We start from the raw sequence: 14517 nt of genomic DNA, 5'->3' as shown, positions 1-14517 counted from the left end.
AGATGTTTTCAGAGAACTATCTACAATGACTCCAAGATTTCTTTTTTCAGTGGTTACAGCTGTTTTAGACCCCGTCATTTTGTAGGTATAATTGGGATTATGTTTTCCAGTATGCATTGCTTTGCATTGCTCAACTCTGAATTTCATCTGCCACTTTGTTGCCTGGACACCCAGTTCTGTGAGATCTCTTCGCAGTCAGCTTTGGACTTAACTATCTTGAGTAAATTTGTATCATCTGCAACCCTTTGCCACACCTTTTTCCAGATCATTTATGAATTTGTTAAACAGAATGGGTCCAAGTACAGATCTTTTGGGGACCCCACTATTTACCTCAGTCCACTTGAAAACTGAGCATTTATTCCTCCCCTTTGTTTCTTATCTTTTAACCAGTTACTGATCCATGAGAGGACCTTCCCTCTTATCTCATGGCTGCTTATGAGCCTTTGGTGAGGGACCTTATAAAAGGCTTTCTGAAAGTCCAAGTACATGATAGTCACTGGATCACTCATGTCCAACTTTGCTGACACTCTCAAAGAATTCTAATAGATTGGTGAGGCATGATTTCCCTTTACTAAAGCCATGTTGACTCTTCTCCAACATATTGTATTCATTTATGTGTCTGATGATTCTGTTCTTTACTATAGTTTCAATCAATTTGCCTGGTAATGAAGTTAGGTTTATGAGTCTGTAATTGCCAGGATCAACTCTGGAGCCTTTTTAAAAAATCAGCACTCCATTAGCTATCCTCTAGTCATCTGGTACAGAGACTGATTTAAGTGATAGATTACATACCATAGTTAGTAGTTCTGCAATTTCATATACGAATTCCTTCAGAACTCTGCAGTGAATACCATCTCATCCTGGGACTTATTACTCTTTATCAATTTGTTCCAAAACCTCCTTGACTGACACCGCAATCTGGAACAGTTCCTCAGATTTGTCACCTAAAAAGAATGGCTCAGGTGTGGGAATCTCCCTCTCATCTTCTGTAGAGAAGACCGTGACAAGAATTCATTTAGCTTCTCCGTAACGGCATTGTCTTCTTTCAGTGTTCCGTTAGCACCTTGATTGTTCAGTGGCCCCGATTGTTTGGAGGGTAGCTTCCTGCTTCAGACGTACTTAAACATTTCTGTTATTTTTTGTGTCTTTTGCTAGTTGCTCTTCAAATTTTTTTTTGCCTAACTAAATATACTTTTACACTTGACTTGCCAGAGTTTATGCTCCTTTCTATTTTCCTCCGTAGGACTTGACTTTTGATTTTTAAAGTTCCAGAGGGGTAGCCGTGTTAGTCTGTATACAGCAAAAACAACGAGAGTCCTGTAGCACCTTAAAAACTAACAGATTTCTGCGGGCATAAGCTTTCATGGGCTGCAACACAATTCGTCAGATGCATGAAGTGGAAATCACAGATAGGAGGTATATATATACATATAAGGGTAAGAAACATAACAATGGGGAGGCAAGTACTAACAAAGTCAATTCAGTTAGGGTAGATGAGGCCTCTTCACAACCTTTGATCAGAAGGTGAGAATGTGTGAACGGTGACAATTACTTCTTGTAATGAGATAACCATTCCAAGTCCGTATTCAGACCCAGTCCGATTGTGTCAAGTTTGCATATGAATTCCAGCTCTGCAGTTTCTTGCTGAAGTCTGTTTTTGAAGTTTTTTTGTTGAAGTATGGCAACTTTCAAGTCAGCTACAGAGTGTCCTGGGAGATTGAAGTGCTCTCCTACTAGCTTATGGATGTTACCATTTTTATGTCTGATTTGTGTCCATTTATTCTTTTGCATAATGACAGTCGTCTTGATTTTTAAAGGATATCTTTTGCCTATAACTGCCGCTTTTACTCTGTTGTTTAGCCATGGTGGCATTTTTATTGTCCTCTTACTGTTTGTTTGTTTTTTTTTAATTTCAGGTGTACATTTAATTTGAGCCTTTATTATGGTATTTTTAAAGTTTCCATGCAGCTTTCAGGCATTTCACTTTTGTGACCGATCCTTTTAATTTCCATTTAACTAGCGTCCTCATTTTTGTGTAGTTGCCCTTTTTGACATTAAATGATACTGTGGTGGGTTTATTTGGTATTTTCTCCTCTATAAGGATGTTAAATATAATTATATTATAGATGCCATTATTGAGTGGTTCAGCTAAATTCACCTCTTGGACCAAATCCTGTGCTCCACTTAGGACTAAATCAAGAATTACCTCTCCTCTTGTGGATTTTAAGACTACCTGCTCCAAGAAGTAATCACTGATGGGATCTAGAAATTTTATCTTTGTATTTCTATTCTGAGGTGATACATACCCAGTTAATATGGGGCTAGCTGAAATTCCCCATTATTATTATTGAGTTTTCTATTTTTATATCCTCTCTAATCTCCCTGGGCATTCACAATCATCATGATCATTCTGGTCAGGTGGTCAGAAGTCTATTCCTACTGCAATACTTTTATTATTCAAGCATGGAATTTCTGTCCATAGAGATTCTATGGTACAGTTTGATTAATTTAAGATTTTTACTATATTTGTCTCTATGCTTTTTTTCACCTATGGTGCCTGTCCCCCACCAGCACGACCTACTCTGTCATTCCTATATATTTTGTACTCTGCTATTACTATGTCCCACTGATTATCATCATTCCACCAAGTTTCTGTGACACTTATCGTATCAATATCCCTACTTAATACCAGGCACTCAAATTCACCCATATTTGTATTTAGACTTCTTGAATTGTATACAAGCACTTATAAAATTGTTCAATATTTAGTTGTTTGTCTTCATGTGATGTGATTGAATAGATCTCTTTTTCATTTGACTGTTTCTGTTCAGTTCCTACATGTGCTTTATCAACTTCTATTCTCTTCTCTTTACTAAGATATAGAGAACCCCCTTTAATAAATCTTCCCCTAAGGAACATCTCTGGCTGAACTGTGTATTCCTCTGCACCTCTTTCTCCTAGAGCTTAGTTTAAAAACTCCTCTGTGACCTTTTTAATTTTAAATGCAGTCTGGTTCTGGTTTAGGTGGAGCCCATCCTTCCTGTATAGGCTCCTCCTTTCTGAAAAAGTTCCCTAGTTCCTATTAAACTTAAATCCCTCCTCCCAGCACCATCGTCTCATCCATGCATTCAGACCCTGCAGTTCTGCCTGTCTAATTGGCTCTGAACATGGAACTGGAAACATTTCAGAGAGTGCTACCATGGAAGTCCTGGACTTTAATCTCTTACCTAGCAGTCTAAATTTGGCCACCAGGAGCTCTCTTCTACAATTCTCAAACTTCATTGCACCGCAACCCTCTTCAGACAGCAAAAATTCCTACATGATCACAGGAAGGGGGACCAAAGCCTAAGGGCTTCATCCCTACTTGAGGGGAGCTATAATCTGAACCCAGCTGCCCAGGGCAGAAGCCCTCAGGCTTCAGCCTCAGCCCTGAGTGGTGGGGCTCAGGCTTTGGCTTAAGCCCCAGGCGCCAGCAAGTCTAATGCCAGCGCTGGAGACCCCGTTAGAACCGGGGTCGTGACCCACTTTGGGGTCCCAACCCTCAGTTTGAGAACTGCTGCCCTATGTCATCGGTACCTACATGTGCCACGACTACTGGTTCCTCCTCAGCACTACACAAAAGTCTATCTAGATATCTCAAGAGGTCCACAACCTTGCACTCAGCAGGCAATTCATCATGTGGTTCTCCTGGTCATCATAAAGCCAACTATTAATATTTCTAATAATCAAATTGCCCATTGCTATTATATGTCTCTTCCTAATAACTGAGGTACCCTCCCCTCAGAAGGGTCTCCTCAGTGCAAGAGGATTCCATGACATCATCTGGAAGGACGGTCCCAACTATGGGATCATTTCCCTCTGCTGCAGTTTGATGTTCTCCTTCCCCGAGACTTTCATCTTCCTCAACAGCACAGAGGATATCAGGCTGGGAATGAGACTGCTCTACTGTGTCTTGAAAAGTCTCATCTCTGTACCTCTTTGACTCTCTTAGCTCATCCAGTTCAGCCACTAGATCTACACTACAGACCTATATCAGTGAAAAAATCCACACCCCTGAGCAACGAAGTTATACTGACCTAACACACACACACACACACACACACAGAGCACTATGTTGACAGGTGAGCTTCTCCTGCCGACATAGCTATCGCCTCTCAGGGAGATGGATTAACTTCACAGTAGTAGCACCTTCATTAAAGCACTACAGCAGCATAACTCTGGTGCAGCTGCACGGCTGTAGTGCTGTGCAGCTGTACGAGAAGACAAGCCCTCAGTCTCAGAGCTGTGAGTTGCTCGCACACATATGCCACAAGGCAGGTAATTATACATATTGCATTCAGGGCAATAAACTGGGTAGCCCCCACCCTGCTGCTGGACTTCTGCCTGCACTATTTTTACTCTTCCATGTTTTTTACTTGTTTGTTCTTTGGGGGTTTTTGTTTGATTTTTCTGGGACGGGGGCTTACTGTCCTGTGTTTAGATAATTTTTTTAGGTGTATCTGGCATTAATCTCCCTCGCAAAACTTCCCCGTTCTTTAGCTCCATTGGTCATTTAGGAGCTGCTTTTTAAACTCCTGTTCTCCCTGAGTTAGCCCCACCCCCTTGTCAAAGGATCCTAAAAGGACTAGCGATCAAAGGATACTAGATCCTTGCTGGGAAGGTCTGCTAGGCTCAGCACACAGCCCTCCAAACAGACCACACTATAAACATCAATCAAGCAGGCACATGGCAAGTAAGCAACCACACAACAAACTTCGGAGTATGTCTTAAAAATCCAAATTTACTTTATAGACTTTACTTAAAATTTGAGTTTAAACACAACCCCTCTCCCTTAATCACATATTTAGAATCATAGAAGATTAGAGTTGGAAGGGACCTCAGGAGGTCATCTAGTCTAACCCCTTGCTCAAAGCAGGACTAACCTTAGCTAAATCATCCCAGCCAGGGCTTTGTGAAGCCGCAGCTTAAAAACCTCTAAAGATGGAGATTCCACCACCTCCCTAGGTAACCCATTCCAGTGCTTCACCACCCTCCTAGTGAAAAACTTTTTCCTAATGTCCAACCTAGACCTCCCCCACTGCAACTTGAGACCATTGCTCCTTGTTCTGCCATTTAGCTAACTGGATATTTTTAGTGTTCATATTCCTTGTTTATCAATTTGTTTATAAATAGTCTTACAATTAGACTGGGTCAAAACTCAGTTTGCATTTTATGTGAAAGGGGCTGGTGGTCTCTGTTTAGTCCCTAGTGGTCAAGTGTCCAGTAGGACAGCGGGATGGACATTGATGGATTTTGGCCCATCCACGTTTCCAGGCTCCAGCATAGCATGACAGCCTGTCTTCTGTGCTGCCACTGGCTACACAGCCACTTGCCATGCACTTCTAGCCAGCCCTTCTGTAGTATAATAAAGCCACAGAAGTAAATTGTATTATAATGTAAGCTGCCTTGAGAGGAATATGACACAAAAAGTTACTCCTCCCCAACTTCATCCTGGTCCAGCTGGCCATTCTTCTCTTGATCTGCTGTTTACTACTTCTGAGGCCTGTAGTTTGCATCGGCTTGAAGCCTCTGAGTCTGAAAATATTTAAACATCAGGAAAGAATATTGCTACTCTTCTCCTTAGCCAACCTTCCCTGACCAAATTTTGGTGATTTTTCTGGAATTCTGCTCTCGTCTGCACCACGCAGCAGAAGGGAGAACATTGTCCTCCATCACTTCTTATGCAATGTCAATAAAATGGGCCCAGTCTCCTCTTCAACCACCACATTCAACTCAATGGGAGTTTTGTTCATATACGACAGGGGAGAATTTGTTACAACAGGCAGCCAGGTCTAGCGAGCAGGCCAATGGGCTGGAAAAAAAGATCTGAATTCTATTCTTTCCGGTGGTTGGTTGGCTGGTTCTTGCTCACATGCTCAGAGTCTAACTAATCACCATATGTGGAGTTGGGAAGGAATTTTCCCCCAGGTCAGATTGGCAGCGACCTTGCGGATTTTTTGCCTTCCTCTGTAGCATGTCACTGACCAAGATTATCTGGGTATTTCTCACTTAATCATTTCCCTGCCATTGTCGGGGCCTCAAGCACTGGTGCATCTCAGTTTCTCCTATTCCTGCCTGTGACATATAATAGTCTAGTCTCCTGTGGACTGTAATACTTTGGTCTCATTTTGGTTTATGGGTTTAGTGTGGGGGTGCTGGGTGGTGTTGGTGACCTGTGATACACAGGAGGTCAGACTAGATGATCTGGTAGTCCCTTCTGATCTTAAACTCTATTAATCTATTCCAGGCTCTGTTATGTGACCAGGGGCAAGTTATTGCACCTCACTGCCTCATTTTCCCCTCTGGGAACTGAAAATAATGATATCAACCTTGCTTCATAAAGCACTTGAGATATATATATGAAAATCTCTCTATGTTTAAGACAAGAATCCCCCACAAAGTCTTGCGGGCACACACACGCACACGCGCACACACAAAATAGAAGTAGCACTTTAATCAATTTGCATTTGCCCACAGAGGTATTTAATCATACTTCACATTCACAGACAAGGGATTATTTTTACCATGCAGGGGTTCCAGATGTTGATGCTACTGCTGACTCTGATCCTTTCTTCACAGATCTACTGGATGTCATTTTTTCTGACCATTCTGAAGCTGCCCTTGTAATTCTTAGAATCCTCTCTGAAATCTCGCTGTCTAAGGAATATATAACCATGTGCAGGATTCAGCTCACTTTTGGAACTCAGCATTGGTTTAGCATTTGCGACATGTTAGTTGCAGTGTTTTCTGAATTTTTTCATATAATTCTGTATGTGTTCAACTTCTGAGCTAAACTGTAACATTTTTCTGATGACTAATTTTCATAGAACACAGCTATTTTTGTGCAAATTAAAGCTCCAATTGTATTTATATGAATATATGTTTCCTAATCTAATCTAAATATAAACCCCATGACATGTATTGGTGATAGCACTGTTACAACAATAGTATGAAGGCAAGTTTGCTTCCCACTGTTCTAGGCAAAGTCCTTCACATTTGCTTCAGAGATGAAATTATAATCTAAAAAAACTGGCATGTTGATTCTGAATCTTAACTCTTACAGGCAGCTTGAGATCTGTTCAAAATCTCCCTGTGAAGCATTTTTAGTCTAGCTGTTATCTGCAGGTAAAATGGGGCCAGATCATAAGGACCATCTGCACATGGATCAATCCCTCTCCGTGCAAAAAAGGGTCAGCTGCTGCCACAACAGTATTTTCCCCCTTCTCATGGACTCAACGTCTTTACTGTTTCAGGAATCCATGAGGATGGGTGGGAAGTGAACAGGAGGGGAACTGGGTTTGTGGATAAACATGAACACACACATCACACCTAGGCTTCCAGGCACACTGTGACAAAAGCGGAAGACAGTTAATACAGCCAGAGCCTTTATTAGCTGTCCTGCAGCACCTCCTGAGTGATAAGTAAATCACTTAGGGTATCTTTACGCTGCAATTTAAAAACCTGCGCTTGGCCCATGTCAGCTGACTCAGGCTCATGGGGTTTGGGCTAAGGGGCTATTTAACTGGGTTCTAGGACCCAGCAAGAGAGGAGGGTCCCAGAGCCTGGGCTCCAGCCCAAGCCCAAACATCTGTACTGCAATTAAATTAAACAGCTCTTTAGCCCAAGCCCACAAGCCCTAATCAGCTGACATGGGTCAGCCTCAGGTGTTTAACTTTGGACATATAGACAGACCCTTAAAGAGCGGGCAGTGATAGGCCAGCTAGGGAGTCCCTTGCAGTGCAGGTCGACTGAAGCTGGGGCAGAGATACAGGGAACCCAGGGTTGATTCAGAGGCTCCTGTGGCCTGGAGGATCAGCACAGATCTTGGAGATTCATGGTATTGTGGGCTTTACCCTGTTTGTTCCATACTGGGGTAAAGCCTATCTCTCAAAGGAAGAATTCAGGGCAACTCTGGAAGGCAAAGTTCATTGAGTTTCCTGGACCTACATGGGTATTTTCTTGTAAGGGCTCAGTCCAAGCCATTCCCTGGTCATCACCAGTTCGCCAGTATTCTCAGTCTCCACGTATTCTGAAGCACTAAAATGTTGCAAAGATTTTCATTTGCTGCTACTCTCGCTGTTTTGCGCTGAGTAGTGCTAAGTAGTTTTTTCTCTTAATGGAATCAGACATTTTTAAAATTTCCTAAAAGTGTTCACTCGTTATTTAATCATACCAAAAAAAATTTCTCTAATTCCCTACATTTTGCTATTAAAAATAAAATACTATTGAGATACAGATAAAAAGTATTATGGAGGAGCTCCCTAGTTAAAAATCAGCTTAGATTTCCACTTAAGGGAGGACTTAAGGGAATTCCTCTATTTCACATTTTAACAATCGAACTTAGTCTCTAAATGTAACAGAGTCCTTATCATGGGCCATTCAAATTTTCTATAGTATTTTTGGTCAAAAGAAATATATAAAAATGAGCCTTTTTTATAAAAAAATTTCCACTGAAACATTTGTCCTTTGGCTCTTTGAGCTTAAAAAAATCATGACCACTCTTTAAGCACAAAAAAGAGTTATATCTCTAATTCAGTTTAACCAACTTGACATCTGCGAGGAAAGACAGGACTTTCTCACCAGTTCTACTTAGTACAGAGAGCCACTTCTTCCTGCCAGCGCCCCAACAAGAAATAAACTATGGTCCTGGGTGAAAGAAAGCTGAGAATCATTTTTGTCCTACTCTTCCAGCTATCGTATCTGCGAAGTATTGCAGCTGTTATCCTTTATGCTGATTACTCCCAAATCTACCTTTCTCCCCCTGATCTCCACCATTGTAATTTTCTTCTCTCCCCTTCCATTTTCTTCTTCTCCCATCTCATCTATTAAAAAGCTCTTTTGGGGCAGAGACCAAGAGTTATTCTGGTTTATGTTCCATAAAGCACCATGTACATCTACAATATCACATAAATGCTTCACAATAAAAATAAGAAAAGAGAATGTTCTAATGGAAGAAGAACTAGGCCAGGGGAGGGAGGTGGCAGATATTTTTAGCCAGTAACAATCTATATAATTATTACCACTCAATTGTGGACCAGAATCCTTCAGAGCCTTTCCATACGATGCCCTCCTTGCAAAGGCAGTGTTGTCAGCATAAGTGGTCGGAGTGCCACAGACAAAGGACCCAGACCTCTGCCTGGGAAATAAGTCCATTTTCTTCTCCCTGTGAAATGCTGATTTGGGAAGAAGACACTTTCTAAGAAACAAGAAGTTGTATAATTTAACTGTTTTTAGAAGAAAAGATTTTGGGAATTAAAATTATGTTTCTTGAAAAAGTGCATGACTTGCCTTATAAAATCCGTAGTGAATTCAGAACAAAGGTCTGAATTTAAATAACCTTAAATGTCCAGTATATTGAAAAATACAACTTTCACTCTCTCTTTTCTTTGAAATAGTTTCATAATGGTTCTGATTTGCAGAAGAGGGTCTAAAGTTATGTTGCTTAAAACTCTGACAGGGGAAATAATGATAACTAGTTTTACACAGTAGCAAAGTCTGAATTTAAATAAAGTAAGGGGTTGTCCTCTGGGGAAAGAGAGAGAGTTTTATCTTCAAAGAGAGGAGAATCTCTTTGGAGAATCCTCTGTATTGTGAGGCCTCAAAGATTTTCATTATGACACAGTGTGTGGAGACCTTTATTTTTTATTGTTTGAATATAGTCCCCACTGCTTAAAGTGTGGTCCTGTTCCATTGTGGGGAAAACTGACTTAGAAAGGACAGCCCAACTTGCCCTGGCATCACAATTTGGTAATACCAGGTGCAGGATTTGTAAGGTTGGCATATCAAATTCTGGCCTTTGACATGAAGCCTCTACTGGAGAGGCAGTGAAAGAAAAACATACATACAAATTATGTATTATTAGTAGTAGCAGTAGTAAACAAAAGAAAACAAAACAAACAAATAATTAAAAAAAGACTGCCATGGATGGTTCTTTATGAAACAGATGCTTAAGTAAGACTTTCTTCATCTTTACTCAGTATGAAGAAGTTTGCTTATTATGGAAGTCCCCTTAGGGACCATCAGTCTTGCTGGGGACTGCCAGAATTCTTTGCACTTTGGCTACTGCCCCTATTCACCCTTCTCCATTCCTGCACATCAGGTGCTGGGGTCAGCAAGGGAGGGAGGCATAGATGATGATCTACTGGCTCTATGCCCACTGGGGAGTAATGGGAAGTGTCTGGTCCCTCTGTGGCAGCTGGATGACACAAAGGGAGCTGAAGAACCTAGCCCAGTATCTTTCAATAAAAAAATATTTGATGCTTGATTAGTTTAAACTAAATTTTTTAACTTGGAATTTTTTCATTGTAAGAAGTCACTACTTTAAAGGAATCAGTAGATAAGTAAACAATTTATGCCTAAGTCCACATACGTTTCTGTAACTATTTGTAAATACTCTGTGGTGAAGTCAGGGCCTTGTAATGTGGCGGAGTGGCCTCCCACCGACCCAGAAGGGGAGGGAGCACTCTCTGAATCCTGGTGGCCAGAGCTAAGCCAGGCTCGCCCCTTCCACCAGAAGTTAAGGAAGTATAAAAGCAGGGCCCTGTAGCTCAGTTCAGTGGGAGCTGCTGGAGGAGACAAACGCCCTCTGCTTGCTCCTGAGGCTGGAGCCCAAAGAGGACCCCTGCTGTGCTGAAGACTGGCCTGAGCTGTTGGAGCCAAATGCCAACCAAGACACCAAGGAGCTGCTGGGACTATCGCTGCCTATTTACCCCGGAGAGGAGGAAGACAGCCACAGACCCAGATACCCTGAGGGAAGGGTAAGAAGTGACCCAGGCGCAGCTGATCATAGTCAGGCTGTATTGTTGCCAGAAGGCAGGTTGGTGTGTTGCGCCTGGATCCCCACTGAGCCAGTGACAGACCCCCCAGGCTGGGACCTGGTGGAATAGGGTGGGTCCAGGTTCCCCTACCTCCTGCTGCCAACGCCACCTCCTGCAGCTACCCCAGGAAGCCTGATTTCTGACTCTGCCCTGCCCCCAGGCCAGAACCCGTAGATTGGTTGCTGGCTCTGCCCTGCCTAAAGGCCAGAGCCTCTAGAATGGTTGCTAGCTCTGCTTCTGACATACTTGAGGTCCTGAGCCTCATAGACTGTTTGGTGCTCCACCCTGCCTGAGGGCTAGAGCTCCCTACACAGTTTGGTGCTCTGCCCCTCTTGAGGGCCAGAGTGCATAGACTGCTTCTTTGCTCTGCCCTGCCTGAGAGCCAGGGCCCCGTACACTACCTCTGAGTAGCTAATTCCCTGGTCATTCAGCTGAGCACACAGTGACATAATGAAGTGGAGTGGCTTCCCATTAACCCAGAGTGGGAGGAACCACTGCTAACCCGCTACAGGATCTAGTGCATTGTCAGGCAATATACCATGGTTCAATGTCAGTTCTCTAATAGCCAAGCTGGTAGAGGCTGAGAGCTCTACAGAGGTAGCATGCTGAGCCATGGGTAAGAAATGCTTCATGTTTCTCTGCAGAGAACGCTTTGCTTATAGGAGTTCTGAAAGGGGCTTCATCCAGCCCTCCTCATCTGGAATGAAGGTGGCAGCAATGCAGATACTTAGCAGTAATGAGATAGACCTGGGGGAGAGATCATCAGAGACCTATGGGGAGATTTTAATTTCATTGCATGATTAGCTATAAGTAAATATAGTGTTACGTTACAAAGAAATATTGTCCATTAAAAATACAGTGATTCCTATTATAGGGCTTGTGTATACACAAAAGTTGTACCACTTTAACTATACAGGTACAGTTAAAGCGGTACAACCTCTAGTGTGGATGCAGTTATACAAATATAAATGTGCTCATACCAGTACACAGCTTATTCCCATACAGGAAGTGAAATAAGTTACATTAGTATAAGGCACCTTATAACAGTATAACTGCATCCACACTAGGGATTGCACCAGGATAACTATATTGGTTAAAAAACAAACAAACAAAAACAAAAACCTACATCCCTTATTAGCACAGTTTTACTGGTACAAAATCTGTGTGTGTGACTGATGGTGACTGATGACACCATAAATATTCTTTTAAAATCAAATACCATATGTGTCAAGGAGGCAAATCAATATTCCTTTCCCTTCATCATCAGCATATTTGAACTGAGAAATGGCCAGCCTAGTTAAACTGAGCTGTTAGTGCTTGATGGCTGATACAAATTCCTCCCATTGTGAGAAAATGTCATGTTATATTGCAGATCAAATCAACAGGACTTGAACCATCTGCTTTGGGTGGATGCCAGGCCATATCTGGAGGTTACAAACTTTGGGAATGTTTTAATTTTGGGGGTTTGGGCACAAGAGGATGCTGCTGGTTTTATCTTTGATGTCACTGTGTTTTTAATAATGTCAAAGGCCCCTACAACTAGAGCTAGGTGACATTTTTCAAATGGTTCATTTGCTGACAATTAGTAATTTCTAGTCACCTGAAACTATTCGTGAATTCATGTTGAGTTCACTGAATAGTTTTGACCAAACCAAAAAAAAAAATGGAAATATTTTGTTAATGTCAAAATGAAATGTTTAATTTCAACCTGAAAAATTTTGTATAGATTTTCAGGCATTATGACAAAAGCATAGGAAAGGAGGACTAGATTCACAAGATAGCAGTAGGAGGAGTAATATTAAACACAGAAGGCACAATAGACACGTCATTGCCGCAAAGTAGTTAAAAACACTCTCAATGCACTTACAATTGAATGGTATCTTTGAAATGAATGAACTTCCAGCCAGCAAGTTGACTTCCATTATTGTGTGAGGAACATTGAGGGACCACAGGAATCTGTAAGATATTTATCAGAAAAGAAAAAAGCCATTTAACATTTTTCTTAGGCCTTACTGTCACTATGTGGGTTCAATTTCCTCCCACAAGCTGTCCCCAAATCAGACAAATTATGTTATTAATTTTACACAGAGAAGAGCCAACTCAGATATATGGAGTTTATATATATTTTTTATTAAAAAAAGAATAAAGTGCTACTGAAAGTTATATTAATATTTACTTTGATTTTTTTTATTAATTTATAAATTAATACTATTTTATTATGTTCTCTTTTCAGGTCTTAGCAGGTTGTAAGCCGATAACACAAGTATTCTATATATTTAGCATTCTTTATCATGTTTTATTTATTTTTGTGTGTTTGGATGCAGTTCTATGCCTTGTAAAGGACAGCTCTAATACATACCTTTTTAGAATAAACCCACATAACTCTTCAGGAGGTAGTCATCTTCAGGTTTTAAGTGTCATGCACATCAATGCTCCAACATTACAGTGAAATAAAGATTGCAATTAAATAAATTGTCACCTATCATAGAACTTAGAAAGAGAAAAGACCTATTAGTCATCAAGCCTCTTTCCACGCGGAAGCAGGATTGTCCCTACAGTTTATTCAATAGATTCACAGTTCAGACAGAAAACAAGATCAAACTACAATATGAGTACCTAACCTGATTACAAACATTCTTATGTTTTATTACAGTGGCCTTCAACCTTTTTTCATCTGCAGACCCCTAAAAAATTTCAAATGGAGGTGCAGACCCCTTTGGAAAACAGACATAGTCTGCAGACCCCCAAGGGTCTGCAGACCACAGTTTGAGACCACTGCTTTACTACATCAAGGAATTCTTGCAGTTTATGTCAAATGCTGCACTTTCCATCCTGACTATTCAAATTAATTAATCTTACTGTTTAATCATGGAGTACCTGGAATGAAAATGTTAATATATGATATTTGGTGTGGTCATCTAACTTAACTTTTGTATTAAGCTAAATAGAAGACAGCATAAATCATACTCATTTTTATTTCCAAGATGAAAAACCTTGTTAAATTGGAGTTAAGGTTGCAAGACATCAATAACATAAAGGTTAAAAAAAATTCAAGGATTTTGTAGTAACAAAAAAAGGACAAAATCAGGAAATTCAGAGTTAAAAGAAATCCAACCATTTGAAAGTATGGACATGCAAAATTGAGATAACCCAAACAAATTTTACTCTTTCTTCACTATGCTGACCTTTCATCTTGTTTCTTTATCATCATCAAGGTCAGCTCCCAGACTACTACACTGGGCGGTACAGAATGGGAAGAAGGTGAACATCCTGCAGTGCTGAAGGAACAGCTCCAAGACTACTTAGAAAGATTGGACATACACAAGTCCATGGGGCCAGATGCAATGCACCCGAGAGTGCTGAGGGATTTCAGAGCCATTGGCTATTATCTTTGAAAGCTCGTGGCAACTGGGGGAGGTCCCTGATGACTGGAAAAAAGCAAATATAGTGCCCATCTTCAAGAAAGGGAGGAAAGAGGATCCAGGGAACTACTGACCGGTCAGCCTCACCTCAATCCCTGGAAAAATCATGGAGCAGGTCCTCAAGGAATCCATTTTAAGGCACTTGTAAGAGAAGAAGGGGATCAGGAACAGTCAACACGGATTCACCAAGGGAAAGTCATGCCTGACCAACCTGATTGCTTTCTATGAAAAGGTGACTG

The 14517-nt window shown here is 41.2% G+C and overlaps 1 protein-coding gene across 8 annotated transcripts in view; it reads right to left on the bottom strand.

The window, feature by feature from the left end:
- The window catches only part of LOC137163844 (uncharacterized), a 72944-nt gene that overhangs the window by 18800 nt on the left and 39627 nt on the right, over positions 1-14517 (bottom strand). For 5 of the 8 annotated variants that reach the window (XM_067564231.1, XM_067564224.1, XM_067564226.1 and 2 more), the window contains 3 exons: positions 12724-12812; positions 9060-9212; positions 6564-6696 (listed from right to left, as the gene is read on the bottom strand). In XM_067564231.1, the coding sequence (XP_067420332.1) occupies positions 6564-6696; positions 9060-9212; positions 12724-12812 (375 nt within the window). The remainder of the gene's footprint in view (positions 1-6563; positions 6697-9059; positions 9213-12723; positions 12813-14517) is intronic. The other 3 variants (XM_067564228.1, XM_067564230.1, XM_067564229.1) reach the window with 1 other exon arrangement.

The sequence above is a fragment of the Emydura macquarii genome, unplaced genomic scaffold (assembly GCF_026122565.2).
Source record: "Emydura macquarii macquarii isolate MOO-44397 ecotype Brisbane River unplaced genomic scaffold, CSIRO-AGI_Emac_v2 contig_2636, whole genome shotgun sequence".
In the NCBI taxonomy this organism is placed as follows: domain Eukaryota; kingdom Metazoa; phylum Chordata; order Testudines; family Chelidae; genus Emydura; species Emydura macquarii.
This window is presented reverse-complemented; position numbering and strand designations above follow the sequence as displayed.